Consider the following 23,207-nt stretch of genomic DNA (forward strand, 5'->3'; position numbering starts at 1 on the left):
AAACAATGAAACCGTTTCGTTGGGCTGAGTCGATTGTTAAAAACGCTATCGATCTCATGGCCTCCTGTAAAAAGTTTACTTTTCGAATGAACACACGGTCTTCCATAAAATTAGCGTACAAGAAAGGAAAAAACGGACTGTTGGAATGACTTTGCATACAAAGCAAGTCCCACTTTTACGGTATGTTGTATAGAACATAAACCAAAAAGAGGAATCGATACTAATGGGTCCCCTCCCAGCTCAATTTTTATGTGTTTTCTTGAACGCTCCCTCAAGCCAGCCATTCTTCACTATCGAGGAAAAAAGGTGTAAAATGCGTCTATCGCATAAATGTGCTCGCGATTTCTCGTTATGGTCAATCAACTATTGTATTGAATTAAGTAAACATCTCTTAATTATAGGGTAAAGTAGATCACGTCATAATCATGTGACTTATTTAATAAATCTTTATAGTTTATCAGATAAGAAGAATGGTTGTTTCCTACATTCTTTTGGCAAAAGCAAGTTTGAAAACTGAAATGATTGAACAAAGAAACATGTGGAAATGTTTTAATATGCAATTGATCACACTATTTCACTCTCCCCTACCTGTACAATCGGACGCCGGGCGTACGCTTTTACAGTAAGAGCCTAGCCTGTAAAACAGTTCCAGTAGCATGTTCGCAAACCCATTTCCATCAAAAGACTATAGCAGCCCAATACCTCAATGATGTCGCGAATGCAAAGACTGCTTGTTTCTTATGCTGAAAGGCAGATGAGTTTGCAGAACTGTGACCTAGCAGCAGGTTCTTTTATTAATCAATCGACAATCCATCACTAGACGGTGTGACCGGCCGAGGGTATGCGCGAAATGTGTAGTAGACAGACATATGTACGCTTTGGAGAACGCCGCCGTGAATATTATAAAAGATGTTCACCGTTCCAGAAACCAGTTAGTCCGTCGCGTTTTGATGTTGGGTCCGGTTGTGGAGTCAAAAGCTCATTGAATTGTTTTTTTTTTCTTCTTGAGAAATTTTGTGGGAAATCGAGATGGCAACAACCACTAGAGTCCTACTGATGGTATTCACCACGTGCTATTCCTTTACACTCATCGCCGGGCAGTACTACAGTATAAATCTTGGTGGTGAAGAAGCTGTTATCGCACAACCAGCCCCATCTCCTCCCACCGGGGGACCTGCACAGGAAATAAGACCAAAAATCACTCCACTCGATGCCATGGTAGATAAGACCAACCATCTCGGCTTCCGGATATTGTATCTGCACTCGAAGGGAAACAAAAACAATATTGCATTTTCGCCATGTGCCCTAGCGAGTATTCTTGTGGCGCTGTATGAAGGTGCTGATGGAAAAAGTGCTGCTGAGATACACGAAAATCTGGTGCTGCCATTCGACAAGGATATCTTGCGCGTTGGCTATCGGGACATTCATCGCCGTTTGAGGAGTTATTTCTACCGAAGAGAAAATTTACTCAGTGGATTAAGTTTAAGCAGTGAAAATATAACGATCAGGTAAGTAATGGTTCGTTATCCTTCTTCTTCTTCTTCTTCAATGGCTCTACATTCCAACTGGAACTTGGCCTGCTTTTCAACTTACCCAGCGGGAAGAAAAGCTCCTCCCCCATTCATCTCCATATCGATGGAAGCATTGTCTCCGATCCTCCCGAAGTAATCAATGCCATTAGAAAATATTTTGCAACGCTATCCACCATAAATCAGAAGATCAATTTGTTCAGCAAACATCACCCAGGAGCATTTCTGGATTCCAACGGATCGTCAAAACATTCTTATCATTCAGCTTTTCGTTTGTTCTCTCTAGGAGCAATGGAAAATCTTCAGGGCCTGATTAGGTAGATTCTTATTCTTTGGTGGCTCTACATTTCAACTGGAACTTGGCCTGCTTTTTAATTTAGTGTACTATTAGGTGCTATTAGCATTTCCTCAGTTATTAATTGAAAGCTTTTCTATGTCCACCATTGCATGAGTATGTATCTTATGTGGACACTACAATGGTAATTAGCATTAGCATTGAGCAATCCGCACAAATTCGTAGGTGGTTCAAACTAAGACTATTGTATGAGAGTAGCATCACTTTCATCAGTTACCACAGATATTGAAGTGGGGCTAATATCTATCTCTTAGATGGAAGCAATGCACTCTCCAATAGTCGAGATCTGTCCTGACCACGTCCTTGCGAATGCTTAGGAATGGGAAGGATGGTTAGTTGGGCACCTACTTAAGGGGCCCCATACACGCTCCGACGTGTTGTACAACTTTGACTCCACACCCAGGAAATTTGGTTCGGTCGGAGTAAAGTCGGACCGTCTGTGGGCAAGTTGTACGACTGTTTGACAGTACAACTTGCCCACAGACGGTCCGACTTTACTCCGACCGAACCAAATTTCCTGGGGGTGGAGTCAAAGGTGTACAACACGTCGGAGCGTGTATTCCCCTATTCCCGTAACACGGTAGATCACTTTGACGTAGTGTGTTGCGGTGTAAGATCTACCAAACAGAGCCCTAGCTTAATCCATTTTCCTAGCTAGGGCAATAAGTTGTGGTAATTAAGGAATCATCGTATTTAGTCCCTGCTACCAACAGTAGTCTCAGAAATAAAACATAATTAATGTTACCTTGCAGACAGTTGAAAGACTCGAATTCCTCTTGTTTGAGGCTAGACTGTATGCAGCGGAAACAACTTTTCAAGCAATTAGTTAAAAAACCTCGGTACCCGTCCCTAGGCTGAACTGACTGCTAGAAAAATCGAGTTAGGGGTTTAAATACGTACTAACTCTTCTTGAACTGGTGAACAATGGTAGTGAACAATGGAACTGGTCGCAGTGGCACACCCGAACAGGAAAAAAAAATAGGGCCCCTAAGAAAGATGCAGAGAACTCTATGACCTCTCATAGGTGCCACGGGAGGTTTTAGGAGTGTGTGAGGAGGTTATAACAGTAGGAATCGTTTTGGTAGAACGTGAAACACAGAAAGAACTAAGATAGAAATACAAAGTAGGAAAGGGACGAGCCTGGAATTGAACTCATGACCTCCTGCTTATAAGGCAGAAGCGGTAGCCACTAGACCACCGAGCTCGTCATCACAAGTCGAAACCGATGAGCAAATTTATCAATCCGACGCTCTTCCAGAGCATTTCCGTCATCACAAGTCGAAACCGATGTGCAAATCATTTAAATCGACGCTCTTCCAGAGCGGCTTCGACATCAGAAATCGAAACCGATGTGCAAATCATTAAATCCGACGCTCTTCCAGAGCGTCTTCGACATTACAAGTCGAAACCAATGAAAAAATGCCGCAAAAATGTCGCCCACAGGATACTTACAAAACAATTATTTTCAACCAGGAACAACCTGGCAGGATCGCCAAATGTGCGGCCTAGTTCTGCGGAACGAGCTATCACGGGGTGTGCTGTCTTATCGCGCGTGCGACTCCGTTCGTTGTGATACGAGGAAAGAGGCAAAGTCATGGCCTGCTATTTACTCATGTGGGAACTATTTATTTTTTTTATTTATTTATTACTTGTCTTCGAACTAATCGTACAGACAGATACTACTAACTAGTTATACTATAAGAAAATTATTTTGAGCTTTTTAGTGGAATGTCTTCACTTGTCATAAGACGAGTTAGTACAATCCCATTGAATTCCACCAATTGTATCTTGACAGATACGTATTTCGACCTCAAATGTAAGACGGCCGTCTTACATTTGAGGTCGCAATACGTATCTGTCAAGATACAATTAAGTGGTGGAATTCAATGGGATTGTACTAACTCGTCTTATGACAAGTAGTTATACTACTTTTAAACACACACTTGGTCATATTATAATTAAAATAAACATACACTTCATTAAAACGTCGACAATGGTAATCAACCGAAAACATCTTAAGGATCGATATTGCCGTCTCCGGTTATCCCATCACTGCAGTCATTTGTTTCCTTAAAGATGGCTTATTCAGGAACATCTATTCCAAACGGCTCCATGGGTATGCCAAGGATAATCTCGGACCCACAATTCGAGACGCTCGGGCTTCCCTCGGACTCTCCCAAGGTTGTAAGTCCCCACCCTCAACTATTGATTTAAATAAGGTCAGCTGGGAGGGCGTCACACATTCCCAATTCCAACATCTTCACCTAACCCGCTCCGTCTATCTCCTGGTCGTTTCTTGCAGCACTGCAAGTTTGAAAATGCTGCCATCGAAAACTTCAATGAATTTCTCTTTAGCGTTTCCGGAGAGCAGTACATTGAACGACAACAGGTCCTGCTTCAACACCACCAATGGTTACCTGGATCCCAACTGTACGACTGATTGCCGGGTTGCTGGATCAACACTAAAATCGTTCACATATGTTTGTCTATGTCAGTGGTTCTCAACCTGGGGGTACCTTCGCTGGTCCTAGGGGGTACCTCGGACAAAAATGCGTAATGGCGGACGTATTACAATTCCAATCGAAACTTATTAACAAAGTTTTGACAATTGTGTATGTTTCATTTCTAAATTTTGTATTTTTTATACTAAGGCCGGAGTGGTCTGTGTAGTGCATAAAAGTGTTCCATTCAGCTCAATCCATGGCTGCATGTCACCAACCACGAAGTCTGCGGAGGTTCCGCAAATCGTCTGTCACCTGATCGATCCATATTGCTCGCTGCGCACCTTGGCTTCTTGTTCCCGTAGGATCATTATCAAGAACTATTTTCACCAGATTACTACCCGTCATTATGGCAACGTGCGCGGTCTACCGCAGTCTTCCGATATTCGCGGGGTGAACGATGGATGGTTCTTCCAACAGCTGGTGCAACTCGTGGTTCATTCGCCTTCTCCACCATCTGCACCCCAGCTAATGAGCGTTTTTTAGATAGTCATTTTGGTAGGACAGCGAAGTCTATACGATCGGAGCGCTTTGCTTCTCGGAAGGATTCACCCAGATAGCCTTTCAAGATGTTCAGAAGCCTTCTTTCGAGAGGCTTTGAAGCATCCTTTCAAGATGCTGGAAAATCTCCTTTCAAGAGGCCTGCAAGCCTCCTTTCAAGAGGCTCGGAAGTCTCGCTTTGAGATACCCGGAATCCTCTTTTCAATAGGCTCGGAAGGCTTTCAAGAAGATCAGAAGCCTTCTTTCAAATAGCTCGGAAGACTTTTTTCAAGAGGCTTGAAAGGTTCTTTTCGAAAGGCTTGAATAACTACCTACAAGATGCCGGAAGCCTTGTTTTAAGATGCCCGGAAGTCTACTTTCAAGAGGCTCGGAAGTCGTCTTTTAAAAGAGTCGGAAGACTTTTTTTCAAAAAGCTGGGAAGCTACTTTCAAGAGGCTCGGAAGCCTCCTTTCGAGAGGTCTGGAAGCCTCGCTTTGAGAGACACGGAATCCTCAAAAGGCTCAAAAGCCTCCTTTCAAGAATGTCGGAACCCTTCTTTCAAAAAGCTCCTTTCAAGAAACTCGTAAAGTTCTTTTCAAAAGACTTTGAAAACTCCTTTTAAGAGGCTCGGAAGCCTCTTTATAATAGGCTCACAAGCTTCTGTCTAGTAGGCTCGGAAGCCTCCTTTCAAGAGGCCTGAATGCCATCTTCCAAGAAGCCCGGAAGCCTGCTTTCAAGAGGCTAAGAAACTTCTTTTCCACACGCAGGGAAGCCTCTTTTCAAGAGGCCGGAAGCCTTGTTTTAAGACGCTCGGAAGCCATCTTTTAAAAGGGTCGGAAGCCTTCTTTCAAAAAGTTCGGATGCCTCCTTGCGAGAGGCTCGGGAAGCTCCTTTCAAAAGGCTTGTAAGCCTCCTTTTAACAAGCTCGGAAACCTCCTTTTAACAGGCTCGGAAGCCTATTTTCGATATGATCGCCTATTTTCAAGAGACACGGAAGCTTATTTTCAATAGGCTCGAAAGCCTATTTTCAAGTGGCTTGAAAGCCTCCTTTCAAGAGGCTCGTCTTCCAAGAAGCCCGGAAGCCTGCTTTCAAGAGGTTGGGAAGCTTCTTTTCAACAGACTACTTTTCAAGAGGCCGGAAGCTTTGTTTTAAGGCGCCCGGAAGTCTACTTTCAAGAGGCTTGGAAGCCGCCTTTCAAAAGGGTAGGAAGCCTTCTTTCAAAAGCTCGGAAGCCTCCTTTCGAGAGGCTTGTAAGCCTCCTTTTAACAGACTCAGAAGCCTATTTTCAAGAGGCGCGCAAGCCTATTTTCAAAAGGCTCGCAAGCCTATTTCAAAGAGGCTCGGAAGCTTATTTTCAAGATGCTCGAAAGCCTAATTTCAAGTGGCTCGGAAGCCTATTTTCAAGAGGCTCAGAAGCCTCTCTCCATTAGGCTTGGAAACATACTTCCAAGAGGCTCAGAAGCGTCCTTTCGAGATGCAAAGGAAGCCTCTTTTTAAGTGGCTTCAAAGCCGCCATGCAAGAGGTTCTAAAGCTATGCAGGAGGCTCAGAAGCCTTTCATCAAGGTGCGAAAGCCTACTTTTAAGAGGTTCAAAGGCTTGGAATTGTCCTTTCAAGAGACCTGGAAGCCTACTTTCAGGAGGGGGTACATCAATTAATGCGTTAGTTTGAAGGGGTACCTCTCAAGAAAAAGGTTGAGAACCGCTGGTCTATGTTACTTTCTCCGACCAGTTTTCAACTTCCAAACAAAATTTATTTAAATATCTAATGTCGTTTTCGTTTTTGTGGTGTAGCAACACCGTTTAGTGCAGCATTTTGCACGACAAAAACGAACGTTTTGAGTGCAGTTGGGTTTGTTTGTTATGGATACCTGTTGGATACCACAAAAAAAAACAATAACAACAGGAGAAACTTGACAACAAACTACACTACACGGCACACTCTGATTTTTTCTGGTGCTACACTGCTTGTTTCAGTGCAAGAAAAATGATACACTGGTGTAGCACGAAAATCAAAAACGAACATTTTCGGTGCAAAAGTGTAGCTACACCGCAAAAACGAAAACGACATAAGTGTTAGTTATAAGTTTTATCAATGTTAGTCTTAATTTTCATTCTTTAAATATACTTTGCCTATGGAAGGTCCCACGGTTGGACCTGAGGGTGGTTATTTTGAACCTCCTCCCCCTTCCAAGTGCCCCTGGCCTTGGTCCATGCGACGAGTGAAGAACTGATTCAAATATCAAAATTTACATTAATAAAGAAATAAAAAAATAATGCTTGACTACGCTGACGACATCGCCGGAGATACTCCCACCAGAACGTGTCCAAGCACCTCAAGTTGAACGATCTACTCATTCCCAACCGGAAACTTATTAAGGTCCTTGGGGTCTCTATTGAACGACGACTGATCTTCCTCCCTCATTTTAGAGCGGTAAAAACCGGCTGCAGGTCCAAGATCAATCAGATCAAAACTCTTTCAAAATTTAAATTTAAAGAAAAGGAATAATTTATTTATTCTTATAGCCAGGAGGCACTAAAAAACTCAAATCAATCCACCTAGCAGTGATCATGCCTTTCTCGTCCATTAGGGAGGATATTAAAAACAATCAGATAAGAAAAGATTAAAATTGCACTTTAGGTAAATAGATTTCATTTTTTCCATTGATTTACGTTTATTGCATTTAAAAAACCTGATTAATCACCCTAGTGGTAATGGTGCCTTTTTCGTTCATTACATATAAGAAATAATATTTTGGCCATAAATGTTGATCCCATAGTCCGATTTGACCAATTTTCAACAGAAAGCAATAGGATAGGATTCCCCGTCGAATGCAACTTGTTGCTTTGCTACTTAGTTCCAAAAAGTATGAGTACAATAATTAGACAGGCCCAATAAATTAAAATATAAATTAAACTAATTATTTCCGTTAAATTCTTGGCTGTGCATATGCACAGCATATGTTTCGAAATGGACAAATTGATATGAAATTTTGCGAAAAAGAATCCACGTGTCTTGGAGGGACTCGAACCCTCAACCTCCTACTCTCTAGATAGGCGTGATAACCCCTACACAACAAGACCACTTAAAGGTCCGTTTGCGGAAAAGCCATCAGAATCCGAGTACCAACCTCCACCGCGGTTAGCTCTCTTTTTTGCAAATTGAATATCTTTCGGATGCTTGATTTGTCCAATCTCCACATTTGCTTTACTATTGTATATCCACAGCCAAGCGAGTGCACATTGTTTATTAAACGAGAGGATCGCACTCCATGCCCCCAGCAACAGGTTGGGCGGCACGGAATAGAATGCGAATTCAATCGCACTCTGCTGTGCCAAAGGCTTGCTTGGCTAAAGCATTTGATGAGTTTGATTGCCTTTACGTAAGCGGTCGCGTGTACTCAGACGACTAATGACGGTGAAAGACCGACACTTGATTACAATTAATTGCATATTATTCGGCAACTCGGCCGTACGAAAACCATTTTTTTGTTAAATTCTTGGCTGTGCATATGCACAGCATATGTTTCGAAATGGACAAATTGATATGAAATTTTGCGAAAAAGAATCCACGTGTCTTGGAGGGACTCGAACCCTCAACCTCCTACTCTCTAGATAGGCGTGATAACCCCTACACAACAAGACCACTTAAAGGTCCGTTTGCGGAAAAGCCATCAGAATCCGAGTACCAACCTCCACCGCGGTTAGCTCTCTTTTTTGCAAATTGAATATCTTTCGGATGCTTGATTTGTCCAATCTCCACATTTGCTTTACTATTGTATATCCACAGCCAAGCATTTAACAAAAAAAGAATTTAACAAAAAAATGGTTTTCGTACGGCCGAGTTGCCGAATAATATGCAATTAATTGTAATCAAGTGTCGGTCTTTCACCGTCATTAGTCGTCTGAGTACACGCGACCGCTTACGTAAAAGGCAATCAAACTCATCAAATGCTTTAGCCAAGCAAGCCTTTGGCATAGCAGAGTGCGATTGAATTCGCATTCTATACCGTCCCGCCCAGCCAGTTGCTGGGGGGCATGGAGTGCGATCCTCTCGTTTAATAAACAATGTGCACTCGCTTGGCTGTGGATATACAATAGTAAAGCAAATGTGGAGATTGGACAAATCAAGCATCCGAAAGATATTCAATTTGCAAAAAAAGGAAGCTAACCGCGGTGGAGGTTGGTACTGGATTCTGATGGCTTTTTCGCAAACGGACCTTTAAGTGGTCTTGTTGTGTAGGGGTTATCACGCCTATCTAGAGAGTAGGAGATTGAGGGTCTGAGTCCCTCCAAGACACGTGGATTCTTTTTCGCAAAATTTCATATCAATTTGTCCATTTCGAAACATATGCTGTGCATATGCACAGCCAAGAATTTAACAAAAAAATGGTTTTCGTACGGCCGAGTTGCCGAATAATATGCAATTAATTGTAATCAAGTGTCGGTCTTTCACCGTCATTAGTCGTCTGAGCACACGCGACCGCTTACGTAAAAGGCAATCAAACTCATCAAATGCTTTAGCCAAGCAAGCCTTTGGCACAGCAGAGTGCGATTGAATTCGCATTCTATACCGTCCCGCCCAGCCAGTTGCTGGGGGGCATGGAGTGCGATCCTCTCGTTTAATAAACAATGTGCACTCGCTTGGCTGTGGATATACAATAGTAAAGCAAATGTGGAGATTGGACAAATCAAGCATCCGAAAGATATTCAATTTGCAAAAAAGAGAGCTAACCGCGGTGGAGGTTGGTACTCGGATTCTGATGGCTGTTCCGCAAACGGTCCTTTAAGTGGTCTTGTTGTGTAGGGGTTATCACGCCTATCTAGAGAGTAGGAGGTTGAGGGTTCGAGTCCCTCCAAGACACGTGGATTCTTTTTCGCAAAATTTCATATCAATTTGTCCATTTCGAAACATATGCTGTGCATATGCACAGCCAAGAATTTAACAAAAAAATGGTTTTCGTACGGCCGAGTTGCCGAATAATATGCAATTAATTGTAATCAAGTGTCGGTCTTTCACCGTCATTAGTCGTCTGAGTACACGCGACCGCTTACGTAAAAGGCAATCAAACTCATCAAATGCTTTAGCCAAGCAAGCCTTTGGCACAGCAGAGTGCGATTGAATTCGCATTCTATACCGTCCCGCCCAGCCAGTTGCTGGGGGGCATGGAGTGCGATCCTCTCGTTTAATAAACAATGTGCACTCGCTTGGCTGTGGATATACAATAGTAAAGCAAATGTGGAGATTGGACAAATCAAGCATCCGAAAGATATTCAATTTGCAAAAAAGAGAGCTAACCGCGGTGGAGGTTGGTACTCGGATTCTGATGGCTTTTCCGCAAACGGACCTTTAAGTGGTCTTGTTGTGTAGGGGTTATCACGCCTATCTAGAGAGTAGGAGGTTGAGGGTTCGAGTCCCTCCAAGACACGTGGATTCTTTTTCGCAAAATTTCATATCAATTTGTCCATTTCGAAACATATGCTGTGCATATGCACAGCCAAGAATTTAACAAAAAAATGGTTTTCGTACGGCCGAGTTGCCGAATAATATGCAATTAATTGTTATTATTTCCATCAATTATGTCTAAATAATCATAAAAACTGGTTAAAAATTCCATTATAAATAAGTATCGGAAATTGCCTCGACTTCCCTGGGCATAAAACTATCATCTCATAACACACGAATGCAAAAGTGTTAACTTGAATAAGATATGTCCCAGTGCATTCATATTTTTCACTATAACCGCATATGAAATGTACCTATTAATCAATAAACCTTAAATCTAATGTACCTCTGTTTTATTACAGACCCGAATATGAGTCTATTCTCAAATTCTATGGTTACGATTTAGAGAATATTCCTGAAATGAAAATGCAGACCACGACGACGACACTTGGTCCAACTTCACCCGATTACATGGAAAGTACAACACCCCTCACCGATTACGAAATGACCTCCAGTGAAGAGGAACAGTCAACGACGGAAGCGATCGCAACTACTTTCGATTTGAGCATGGGTTCGGCGGAGCCAGGTGATGAAGGAACTACCACTACTGAATCAGAACAAACATCCGAAGAGAGCGACACAACAACAGATTCCATCGTGACGGAGACTACAACTATCTCGGATATAGCAACGCCTGCGGAAGACACATCGGAAACTCCTACCGATGATGAACAAACCGAAGAGCCGACCGAGGAATCCGCCGCCGAAGGCACTGAAAAACGTCGTCGTAATCTCCGTAAGCGTGGTCAAAAGCAAAGCCAAGTGCAGAGACGACAATCTAACTCGAATTACCGCAGAAGAATGGTACGTTCTCGGCGTAGTCCCGAAGAATTTGACCTGGTAGGCCACCAACGTTTTCTACAAAACTTCCTACTACAAGATGTAACAACTACGTCGCCATTTGCAGCGTTTCCCTCATTCTCCGAAAGAGCTAGTCAATCTCAACAGGATCGTCAATTGGATGATACTATTGAGCATAACTTTTACCTAAGTGAAACGGAAACAATTAAGGTACCGTACAAGATCTACAATACAATTTTGAAGTACGCCTATATCGATCGGCTACAGTCAACAGTGCTGGAGTTGGAACTAGACTCCGACGACTACAAATTGATCATCATTTTGCCCGACTACGAATTTGGACTAGGAAATCTGATGAAACTACTGCAAAGCGGAGAGAATGTTCCTAACTTGAGAGACATCGTGAAGCAGATGGCACCTTCGTGGGTTAAAACTATCGTACCAAAGTTCACATTGAAAGGAAATATCATTCTAACAAGCGATCTGCAGAACGTGAGTGGAATTATATTATATAATGATGAATCTATTAATCTATTAATCTTTGCTAGATGGGTATAAACGACATTTTCGAACCAACGCGTGCCGACTTCACACCCATGACGGAAGACCCACTGATCTACGCCAAACACATCGAGCAGTCAATCAATATCAACATCCGGACGCAATCGCTGCAGCAACTCAAAAGTAATTATTGTAATTTGTTGATGCTTAATGTCTTTGGGAAGTTGTTAAGGGGGTGTGTCTACTTTGCGCGTTCATTGAATACCGATGATGTTTCAAGTATGTACGTACAGTGCCGGACAAAACTATAAGGCCAGAGACCGTTTTTTATATAAAACGACCAACTTTGGAGGGCTGTATCTCGGCTTGTAGTTGGACAATCGAGCTGAAATTTTGGCTACACGGGAAAATTTACTGGAATACACATTTTTCGGACCACGGAGTTCGAACTTACAAACCTCTGAAAGGACAAAAATAGGACAAAGTGGTGGTCCTATTTTAGAATTTGTAGATCAGCTCGCAACAAGGCAAGTAGGCAGCAAAAAAAGAGAATTGTCCAAAATTTGTTTCAACAGAAACTCCCAAGGTTTCGAAAACTTTTTTCCCTGCAGGATTACCACCGCTTGTCGGAATTTTACTTCCGCAAACGGGTCCAACGTAAAACGAAGGCACGGGTCCAAGCACAGATCGCAACGGGATCAGTAGGTACTGTCGTGACCGGACACAAATCTATCACAGGTACAAATAGCGCTGAGAAGCACTGTTGAAATTAAAATAGCTTGGGGTAGTATTAAAAACTTCACTTGTCATAAGACGAGTTTATACAATCCCATTGAATTACACCACTTAATTGTATCTTGACAGATACGTATTTCGACCTCAACAGTAAGGCCGTCTTCAGTGTCTTGTACTTGACTCGACTTAGTCAAGTACAAGACACTGAGTCGAGTCAAGTACAAGACACTGAAGACGGCCTTACTGTTGAGGTCGAAATACGTATCTGTCAAGATACAATTAAGTGGTGGAATTCAATGGGATTGTATAAACTCGTCTTATGACAAGTGAAGACATTCCACTAAAAAGCTCAAAATAATTTTCTTATTAAAAACTTCCTTCCGCAAAGAGAGAAAAGAACCACACAGCACTAAAGCACGGTGCGGTCATTACACGGGTTTTAATTTACGCATGAATGGGACCTTCCTTAGCCGTGCGGTAAGATGCGCGGCTACAAAGCAAGACCATGCAAAAGGTGGCTGGCTTCGATTCCCGATCAGGTCTAGGAAATTTTCGACTTCCCTGGTCATAAAAGTAACATCGTGTTAGCCTCATGATATACTTCCGCTAACCGCAAATCGAGCACATCTGTATATGGACGTATAATACATGTATGCAAAAATGGTAACTCGGCTTAGAAACCTCGCAGTTAACAACTGTGGAAGCGCTTTATGAACCCAAATCTGCGAGGCGGTAATGCTCCAATGGGAGATGTAATGCCAATAAGAAGAAGAAGGATGGAGTTGAATGACAACAATGCATCTGTGGGGATAGTTTCATGTGAATCATGTTCATTTTAGGGGACAATGGGGCAAGACATCCAACGTTGTATGACTTAAGTGAGGATTATAATCACATTATTATTACGAGGAATGGTTAACAATTCTGTAAAAGGGCTATAATACTAAAAACAACCTCACTTGTTCTTGAAATATTGATTTTAAGATGGATTAGCTGAAATTCGAATTTTCTTACAAATATATAAATTACTAATTTTTCAGCACAAATTTATATTTACCAAGGCTTTTATATAACTATAGCTTATCTACATTCATATTTGAGGAGATTCACAGTAATTAGGATCGATAGGATACAGATCTTTGATCGATTTGGAGCTGTATTAGGAACAAGGTCAACTCCAGGATTAAGAATCGCCTAACCTAACCCTTAAATGCATTTAAAAAATCATCAAAATAGTTTCTGCCTAAATCAGAGATTATTTAAACAACAGTTATGGTTTTAACAGGGTGGCCACTCAATTTCCATTTTCAAATTTCCGGTTTTTCCCGGTTTTCCCGGTTCACATATTGAAACTTCCCCATGTGTGGTGCAAGTTTTCAAAATTCCTTAGAGATTTTTTTTTAATTTTCTTCGGGAAAACCCTCAAAATATCCTCAGGAAATTCTTCGGGATTTTTCAAAAATTTTCCGGAATTTCCTCGACAAATTCTTTGGAATTGTTCGGAAAATTTCCATTGGAAATTTTTTGAAACCTCTCCGTTTTTTTAAATTTCCTCAAGGAAATTCTTTTAAACTAAGTCCGGTATTTTTTCGGGATTATTTTGGCTGTTTTTTGGGAAATTCTTTTGAATTCTAGAGATTTTCCTTCCAAATTTCCTTGGATTTTTTTTTGTTATTCCCTCAGAAAATTATTCTGAATTTCCTAGGCAAATATTTCGAAATATCCACGTCCACTTCGCAATTTACTTCGGAAATTCTTCAAATCGTCATAAGGAAACTCTATGCAAACTCTTCGGGAAGCTCTACAGAATTTCCTTTGGAAATTCTGAAGAACTTTTTCAGGAAGTTGTTCGAAAATTCGTTGCCGAGAGGGCGCTGCCGAGAGTAGTTATTCTCATGATTTTATTATTCCTGCTAAGACTGGAATCGAAGATCCTTCCCCTTCGTGATTTCTGATAGCATTCTAGAATTCATTTTGTTAAGAAAAACGAGACTATAACAAGTTTCCAATCGATGAATTACACCGTGATTATGCTAATGCTAATCATGATGCTAAATCTCCATTTTAAGAATAGTATGCTTGAAATATGTAAGGAAGACAATTCTTTTGAAATGGAATTCGTTTAATAGAAAAACTTAATCAACAATGAAAAGTGTTACAAGGATTCTCAAATTCAAAAGGATTTTCTACGACTCATACCAGAATTCCGAAAAGAGTTTCTTCAATTTTCCAATGACGAATTTCCAAAGTTCTGAAATCTCTGCAACTTTAAAATATTTTTTTTTTCAAAATATATTTTAAAAGGGATTAAATTCAAGTTTTGGTATTCAAATACCACCCAACAATTCTTAAACTGTGAAAATACTCCGAAAGCAAGGGGCAACTAACTCTCAACTTTCGACAGTACTTATCCAAAAATACTAACAAATATTAGCGAAAAACTACGCCGTATCTACGGTAAATTGATCGAAGAGCTCTGGTTGGGAAAGCATGAAACACAACGCTATCCAGTCGATACAGTCCTCCCAGTTTTAGGCACACATGATTTTAGTCTCCTTTAAATTCTTAAAAAATCACTGAACATCTATTTCTATTACTATTACTTTTTGAGCAACCTTTGGAGCCAACGTTTGGGTTTGATGGTATTAGAAACATAAAATGCGGTTTGAAAGTTTTCAAGAACCGTTTTCCGAACTAGCAACCGTTTCATTGTTTGACGAAAATCGTGGATACTAGGAATATCACGAAATACTATTGCCGGACAATGAGTGATATTATCCCAAAGCTTAGAGATACTTGCCCCTTGTCCGAAAGCAATGAATGTTGAAAATATATGAAATGAGAACAGACCTCGTCTTCCTGATGGATTTTTTTTAAATTGATTGAACGAAAACAACTGACATAACAAAATAATTTTGGAATCGAAATTCTGATAACCGGAAAAAAACCTGTTCTTTTGAGAAGAATAATATTATTGTGGAAATCGTGGAATTAAAAAGTGATTCCTAAGATATTTAGGTTCTGAGATGATTTTTGACATGATTTTGAGATTTTGACAAAAATCAAAATTTCATTAATTACTGAAATCCGGTACATTTATAAATACTGAGATAACAAAAATCTCAACAACACGCATCCTTATAATAGTTCCTATAAAACACTATTATAGTAAAACTCATTTTGATATCGATTGTACATATCTAAAAAAACTGTTGCTCCGTAAAGTGTTATACACGCTTGGGCCTACCAAATAAACGAACTTAGAAACAAAACTCATTCAAAATACGCATCAAAATTGGAACCTTTTGACCCATAATAGTTTCTAGAAAACAAATTTAAGAAAATACGAGAAATCGGTGTATATCAAGTAAAAAACCTAAGAATAACTCAATGTCAACGAAATTCCCGGTTATTTCCCGGTTTTTCCCGGTTCTGTCAAATTCCCGGTTAATTCCCGGTTCTACCGGCTTTCCCGGTTCAGTGGCTACCCTGTTTTAATCGTAAAAAATAGCTTTAGGCAAATTCAAATATTGTTATCAGATCCCTAGAAGTGCAAGAAACCTGTTCTAAATAAATTTAGCATACTTTTGATATAATTTTTGGTCCTCGCTCGTCTTGCCCCGAGGGGGTGGCCATATGGCCCCATATGATAAATATAGGTATCATGAATAAACCTTTTTTAAAACCAGTTTATAAGATACTGAAACGTATCTTTAGTTTCAGGCAAAATTCTACGTATTCATGATTATGGCAACTTGGTCATAATTTTACGTTTCCAGTGAGTTCTACATACATGAATAATCACGAATAAATTACGCGATTTTCACATAGAATGTAAATCTAATAAGAAAAGACCCGCGTAATGTTCAGTGTTGGGAAAAACTTTTCAAATCTCATCCACGATTCAAATCAAGCGCAAGTCAAACCACACCCACTTTCTTTGCTTAAAACAATGGATAATAAATCCATACGTAAAAATCGCGAGTTAGTTCGCGCATGAGACTTCAATGATTGATATTTGAGCATGATTCTGGCAACACTGGTGTTGTTTGTACATTTCTCGTGCATTAAATATACTAAAAACTAGAGTGGATTTTTCTTAGAGTGTTTTTTGCATGAAAATCATATTTTGGCAGTAATTTTGATCCCATAGTCCAATCTGGCTAGTTTTCACAATAGGAAAGGATTCCCCGTCGAATGCAACTTGTTGCAAGCAAATTGGTTTAAGACGAGTTCTATGAGTGAGTTCTATTTTGCGCACAAACATACACACACAGACAGACATCATCTCAATGCTTCGAGCCGAGTCGATTGGTATATGGGGCCTATGCTGCCGTCATACGCATAGTTGTCCCATGTTTGCTGGGAATTCCTATATACATGGGACATTTATGCGTAGAACGGCAGTATGGGCCTCCTACAAAACCGCCTTTAGAGTGAATATATAGTAGAGTGGCGCATCATGGTCATTTTTTCAAATCAAAGGTTTTTCGATACCATTCGGGGTCGGTCCCAAACAACTGTGCAAAATTTGAGCCAGATTGGTTGCTTCCTCGCTTTCCGCAACGCGTTTGAAGTTTGTATGGAAATTAGTATGGGAAAACGTTCATTTTTTGCATTTTTGCTTCTAGAGGATTCAGTTCATCTCAAACCAAGTGGCACATTGTGTTAAAGTATAACCCGAAGGATGCCGAAAAACTTTGCTGAAGAAGGTACGTTGCTAGAATGTCCACAAAACAAGTTATAACCCTTCGAAGATTGCTTGTTCAAACCATATCCCAAAAATCAATTATTCTGTCAGCACTGCCGAACTACATGGACCAACAGGGAATCAATTTTTTTTCGATGCGCAAGCGAAACAAGCGACAAAAGAGAACCAACGACAAAGCTTTGTTTTTGTCGGAGATAATAATGACAAAGATCCGAATAATTTTGTCAGCAACAAAAAAGAAGACAATTTTGTTGCTAACTTTTCATCCCGTTATTTTGCATTATCTCTACAGCTAAATTCGTTTTTGCCTTTCTCGTACAACTAAGTTGTACCGAAAGGCTATCATTTCACTCCAAATTCGAACTTTTGATAGAAGTCCCGGAGACCCATAGTGTCATATACCATTCGACTCAGCTCGATGAGCTGTACAAATGTCTGTCTGTCCGTGTGTGCGTGTGTGTGTGTGTATGTGTGTGCGTGTGTGTGTGCACAAAATGCCATAAAAAACATTAGCCAAATTTTCACAAAGAAACTCTTAACCGATTTTCTTGCAACAAGTTGCATCCGATAGAGACTAAAACGCTGTTGATCACTATTGAATTTCATAATAATTGCAAATTGCAAAAAATAGATAATATTAAAATAGTGATGAGATATAGTGATATAGAACAATAATGTGTTATGAAAAATGCCTTGCATCTATGAATATTTTTAAAGTTTATCCACGGCTTGCTCCCATTAAGAGTTTCATCGTACTATAAAGATGCTCGTGTTGCACGCATTTAGGCGTAAGTATGCTCTTCGTTCAGTTTCATAGTACTATGAAATTGTCCGAAAGTCAAAATACGAACATAGGAAATTCGAGAAACTTTTGGCAGCGCCATCTGTCGTCTACTAGTGTAAATTTTCTATCATAACATTAGACGGTGTAACTGTTTTGGCTTTCTTGTACATCATCGAGGTGTAAGCGTAAAGGCTACATTTATTACCTTTTTGCGCGAGGAAGGCGCCATCACCGCTAGGTGGATTAATCTGGGTTTTTTGCTATCATAGTTTCTGCTTTTATGGAAATATTCGAGAATTTAACTATGATTACAAAATTAGCATCGTATTTTCCGAAATATCAGAGCATGCAAGGCAAATGATTCTTGTCTTATTGTGTTTGGGTTCTGCTAAAGGCTTGTTGCGAGGTGCGTTTGTCAGTAACAAAATCTGTTGACGAGAAAGGGTATATTGTTAGGCGTTGCTCGAATATTGATTCCCTGTGGACCAATAAATCAACTAAATGTAATTTCGAAATCATTGATCTTATAGGGCTGGGGTGCTAATTGGAGTTATTTGGAATCATTCCTCAACGTTTAAATCGGGTCAAGAATGAAGAACGGTTTTGCCCACATGTAACGATATACAGTCACTCTCAAAATTGAGCGTACAGCATGGATTAGATGAATATATTCGAAAATTTCAAAGGAAATTTAATTGTTGGCTCGATTGTTTTTAATGCATTTCAATATTCATCATTTCCTTCAATGTATGCGTACATAAAATGGTTGAAATTTTTTCTCTAAAGTTCATTTATTTGAAAATGATCTCAAAATACACCTATTAGATGAGACAAAATTGAGCGTACAGCGATTTTTTTCTGTAAAATTTCTTATTATAAACACAATTAATGTTTTTTAATATTGATTTTTCATGATTATATATTTATAATAATAAACATCCGCTACTTAAACATTCAATGTTTTGAAATTAAACCATGTTTTGGTCAAAATGGCGAACAAGTGAGAGGTAAGAACATTGCTATTTAACTATTCAATGCTGCTAGGGAAAATAGATGCTTTAAGATATGGATTTCACCGGCATCGTATCTTATATATGATAGATAATCGAAATCGAGCGAGACATACGATAAATTTGGGAAAATTCAGTCGGTAAATGATGAAAACAGATGTAATCATACAGAGAAAACGACAAATGTTAGGAATGACATAATTCAAATTTAGTATGTCTTTAACTGAAATTTGTTTTAAAGCTTGTTTTTTGTCTCAGGTTTTTCATTAAGAGTAATATTATTGAATCCAATCATTAACAGTCAAATTCTAAAAGTACAAGGTGCATGTTAAGGTACCGAACATAAAAACAGCTTTTCAACCCCGTAGAGCAATTCTGATTGAATATTGAAAAGATAGCTTTAAATCGTAATTTCATAATTAAATTTGGATTAAACTCCACGATCTGTTACCATCAGGGATACAGTTGGATGATTTCCATGTGGAGAGAAAAAATGAACTTTTTTAAAAGTTCGACAGCTTATTTAATGATACCTTGATGAATTTAAATGATTCAACCAAATTTGTTCCTACGGTGACTGAGTCTCCAAATATAAAATGACATCTTATAATGTATCCGTGTTCTGCTCTTTTATTAATATTATTATTAATGAGTGTCCTGAGCTTATAAGCTACCTATACATTGACCTTTAAATAAAGTTATACTTAATTTGAAATATGCCATTCCCAACATTTGTCGTTTTCGCTGTATGTTTACATCTGTTTTCATCATTTACCGACTGAATTTTCCCAAATTTATCGTATGTCTCTGCCTCGATTTTAATAATCTATCATATATAAGACACGATGCCGGAGAAATCCATATCTTAAAGCATCTATTTTGCCCAGCAGCATTGAATTGTTAAATAGCATTGTTAATACATCCTACTTGTTCGCCATTTTGATTAAAACATGGTTTTATTTCTAAACATTGAATGTTTAAGTAGCGGATGTTTATTATTATAAATATAATCATGAAAAAACAATATTAAAATACATTAATCGTGTTTATAATAAGAAATTTTATAGAAAAAAAATCGCTGTACGCTCAATTTTGTAACATCTAATAGGCGTATTTTGAGATCATTTTCCAATAAATGAACTTTAGAGAAAAAATTTCAACCATTTTATGTACGCATACATTGAAGGAAGGGATGAATATTGAAATGCATTAAAAACATCCGAGCCAACAATTAATTTTCCTTTTGAATTTTCGAATATATTCATCTAATCCATGGTGTACGCTCAATTTTGAGAGTGACTGTATAGCCTGGTAGTGTTGGTAGAAACATTGATTTCTTCCATATGGTTCAAATAATTAATCTTCGAAGCGTAATAACATTTTTTGTGGACGTTACAGCACCGTACCTTCTTATATTTCATACTATATGCCAACGAAACAAGTCATGTGATTGACGATAAATTGAAGCCGCTTAGAGAAAAAATGTAGAAAAGTACGATTTTCTATACTAATATCCATTTAAATTTAAAACGCGATGCGGAAAGCGAGGACGCAATCAATTGGGGGCCGTACACATATTACGTAAGCACTTATGGGGGGAGGGGGGTCGGTCAATGTCTTACGCTCCATATAAATAAAAATTCATTTGTATGAAAAAAATCTTACATAGGGGGAGGGGGGGTCGAAAAACCCAGAAAAATTGCTTACGTAATAAGTGTACGACCCCTGAGCCCATATTTTGCAAAGTTGATTGGGGTCCCAAAACGATTCAGAAAAACCTTGATCTCACTTGCTTGGATAAAGTTTGCGTTTTTCCACACAACTGCGCCCCACTCTAATATATAGCCTTTTCGTTACATCTTGGTATACAAAAAAAGGGACAAACATATCAATTTCGTGTGAATTAGGTGAAGATTATCAATTGTTACTGATTTTGGAAAAAATCTACGTGTTTTATGAGGAAACGATGAGCAAATTTTTAGTGTGCTTATGTCAAAATAAATATGAATAAACATAACATTTTTTTTATTCCGCAGGATTTACGTCGCTTTATAAAAATCCGATCGAACTGGCCATTAACTACCCGTTTTTGTTTTGTATTCTGGATAATGAACTGGATTTAGCCCTTATTACCGGTCGGATACTTAATCCGCTAAACTCAAGAATTCATTGATATTGATGTATAATATATAAGTTATAATAAAAGTTGATAAAAAAATCGAAAAATCGAAACATACCTTTCACTGGCGCTGAACCAGAATACCCATCTCGAAAATACGCTTTCGAATTTCTGGACATCTACAGAAGCCGATATTGGAACCATCGCAATACTGAAATATTTGAATAAAGTAATTATTTCCCTTAATACCAAACTACGACGGGTCCGACTAACCTGAAACAACTCCAAAATAGACCGCGCCTTCAGATTGAACAACCTGAGTTGCATCCGGAGGAACTCGGCTTCCATCATACTGAGTGAAAGCGTCTGCCTGAGGTAAGCCAATTCCATGTTTTCCTCGTCGATGACGGAGCACTGATTTAACAGTGCTAGTTCGATTTCATTGAAAGTGACGTGAGCAATTGAGTTGTCCAAAATTTCGGGGATATTGGAAACTGGGGTACTTGTAGCCAAGTACGCAGCATTGTGGTTGACAAATTGCAGCGATTTAGGGACTTGTTCGTGTGAAACCTCGATTACTGTTGAATCGATTGTCGATGAGACGATGGGTGTTATTTCTCTATTATTTTCCTCTACAGAGTCATCCAGCGGGATCGAAACCATGACAAGCGGCGATGGAGTTTTAACCGGACCAAGCACTTTAGCTATCTTCAGAGGATCAGGTTCGTCAACCGGAAAGCCACAGTTGGCCAAAAGCTCACCTAACAAGATGACAAATCTAATAAAGCGTAAACTGAAAACGAAGATCGAACTTACTTAGAACTGTAACAGCTACTGCAGGATTGATTTCCAAATAAACTTTTGCCTGCGACATTTTTAATGCTCTGAAATGAACCATGGTATTAAGAGTAATAAAAATATGGATTGTTAGCCTATTCAAACAAGGAACCACATCACTTTATAAAGCGTATCTAATATGAAACGAATATGATATATTATTCCAAGTGGATATTATAGATGTAATGTCTGTTTCCAAAGATACTCCTTATCAAGTGACAGCTCGAAGCATAAATAGGCTACTTGGATGGCTTCATTCACAAATTTCGTTCGCCAGCAATTTTTTTCGTTCACGAGTATATTATTCACCAAAATAATTTAAGCATTGCGACCGAAAGCAGGAGAACCGAGTGAAAGGTCACGTTTGTTATTAACAATACTGATATTGTCAGACGTAACGACATATACTGTCACCGTCGGCCGTCGTCGGCATTCCAGCTGAGAATTATTCCTCTCACATCAGAGCGAATGCTGATTCAACGAATACTACTCTAACTAGTGGGTTTGTTCATGAACTCAACTGAAGCACAGTGGTGTGAATTGTAACTTTTGATAAACACCTCCCACCTCTCCAGCGTTACGTAATTTGCGAATGAGCTCAAACAACAATGGTTTCAAAAGAATATATACTTACCAATTATCTCCGAAAATATTCGTTAGATTTGACTTCAAAAATGTACACGAGTTCACTGATGTTGGAAAATGACGACCTTGTCGAGTATTAATACTACACTGATCTAGGAAAGGCATCAAGACACACCAATGCAATTGAGCTTTCCCGTTGAAAATTGTATCTCGTTTTGTTGTCTCAGTCAATTCTTTGACTTATTTAAGGCCCACCTTCCTAAAGAGGTCTTGCTTTTTGAAGCGTCTAACAATTCAAAAAACCAAAAACGAAAACTGCAAAATGCAGCAGTTTTAACCCGGCCTCAAGAATTGGATTGATGTTGGTTCAAAATCGAACGATTGTTAATTTCTTCTTGCTTTTGTTTTAAATAAAAAATCTGAAGAATCAATTGAGCGAATATTTTTTTTTTTTTTTACGGGAGAGATCAACTGTCGTTTTACTTTTCAATGTACATAATGGTCACAGATGCAAAGCACTGAATCCATGGTCAGTTTCCCAAACAGCGCGATAAGTTTCGTGGCGTGAATCAATAATCTGACGCCTCAATACACGGTTTTCCACATCCTCGATTGCATCTCACGAGTGCCAAATCGTTTTGAACATGGTCCGCCTACCTCGCTCGTTGCGCACCCCGCCTTTTTGTACCGGCCGGTTCTGAGGCAAACAAAACTATTCTCGACCATGACTTTCAAATGATCTACGCAATCTATA

General features: G+C 39.4%; 2 protein-coding genes across 8 annotated transcripts in view; one reads left to right on the top strand and one right to left on the bottom strand.

Moving 5' to 3' along the window:
* The window catches only part of LOC134219232 (uncharacterized), a 98,182-nt gene extending 75,549 nt beyond the window's left edge, over positions 1–22,633 (bottom strand). The window contains exons 1-5 of one of the 7 annotated variants that reach the window (XM_062697933.1): positions 22,112–22,236; positions 21,848–21,915; positions 21,305–21,792; positions 21,150–21,242; positions 20,944–21,064 (exon numbers count right to left, since the gene is read on the bottom strand). In XM_062697933.1, coding sequence (XP_062553917.1) covers positions 21,153–21,242; positions 21,305–21,792; positions 21,848–21,915; positions 22,112–22,125 — 660 coding nt within the window. In that variant the 5' untranslated portion in view covers positions 22,126–22,236 and the 3' untranslated portion in view covers positions 20,944–21,064; positions 21,150–21,152. Of the gene's footprint in view, positions 1–20,943; positions 21,065–21,109; positions 21,243–21,304; positions 21,793–21,847; positions 21,916–21,988; positions 22,041–22,111; positions 22,270–22,502 lie in introns of those variants that run through there. The other 6 variants (XM_062697934.1, XM_062697937.1, XM_062697935.1 and 3 more) reach the window with 6 other exon arrangements.
* On the top strand, positions 724–21,085 carry LOC134219231 (uncharacterized). Its single transcript, XM_062697931.1, has 4 exons — positions 724–1,508; positions 10,673–11,663; positions 11,720–11,855; positions 20,949–21,085. Exons 1-4 carry the CDS (start codon positions 1,030–1,032, stop codon positions 21,083–21,085), a joined length of 1,743 nt encoding a protein of 580 aa, XP_062553915.1. The 5' UTR covers positions 724–1,029.
* Positions 22,634–23,207: the final 574 nt, after the last annotated feature.

The sequence above is a fragment of the Armigeres subalbatus genome, chromosome 3 (genome assembly GCF_024139115.2).
Source record: "Armigeres subalbatus isolate Guangzhou_Male chromosome 3, GZ_Asu_2, whole genome shotgun sequence".
Classification (NCBI taxonomy): Eukaryota; Metazoa; Arthropoda; class Insecta; order Diptera; family Culicidae; genus Armigeres; species Armigeres subalbatus.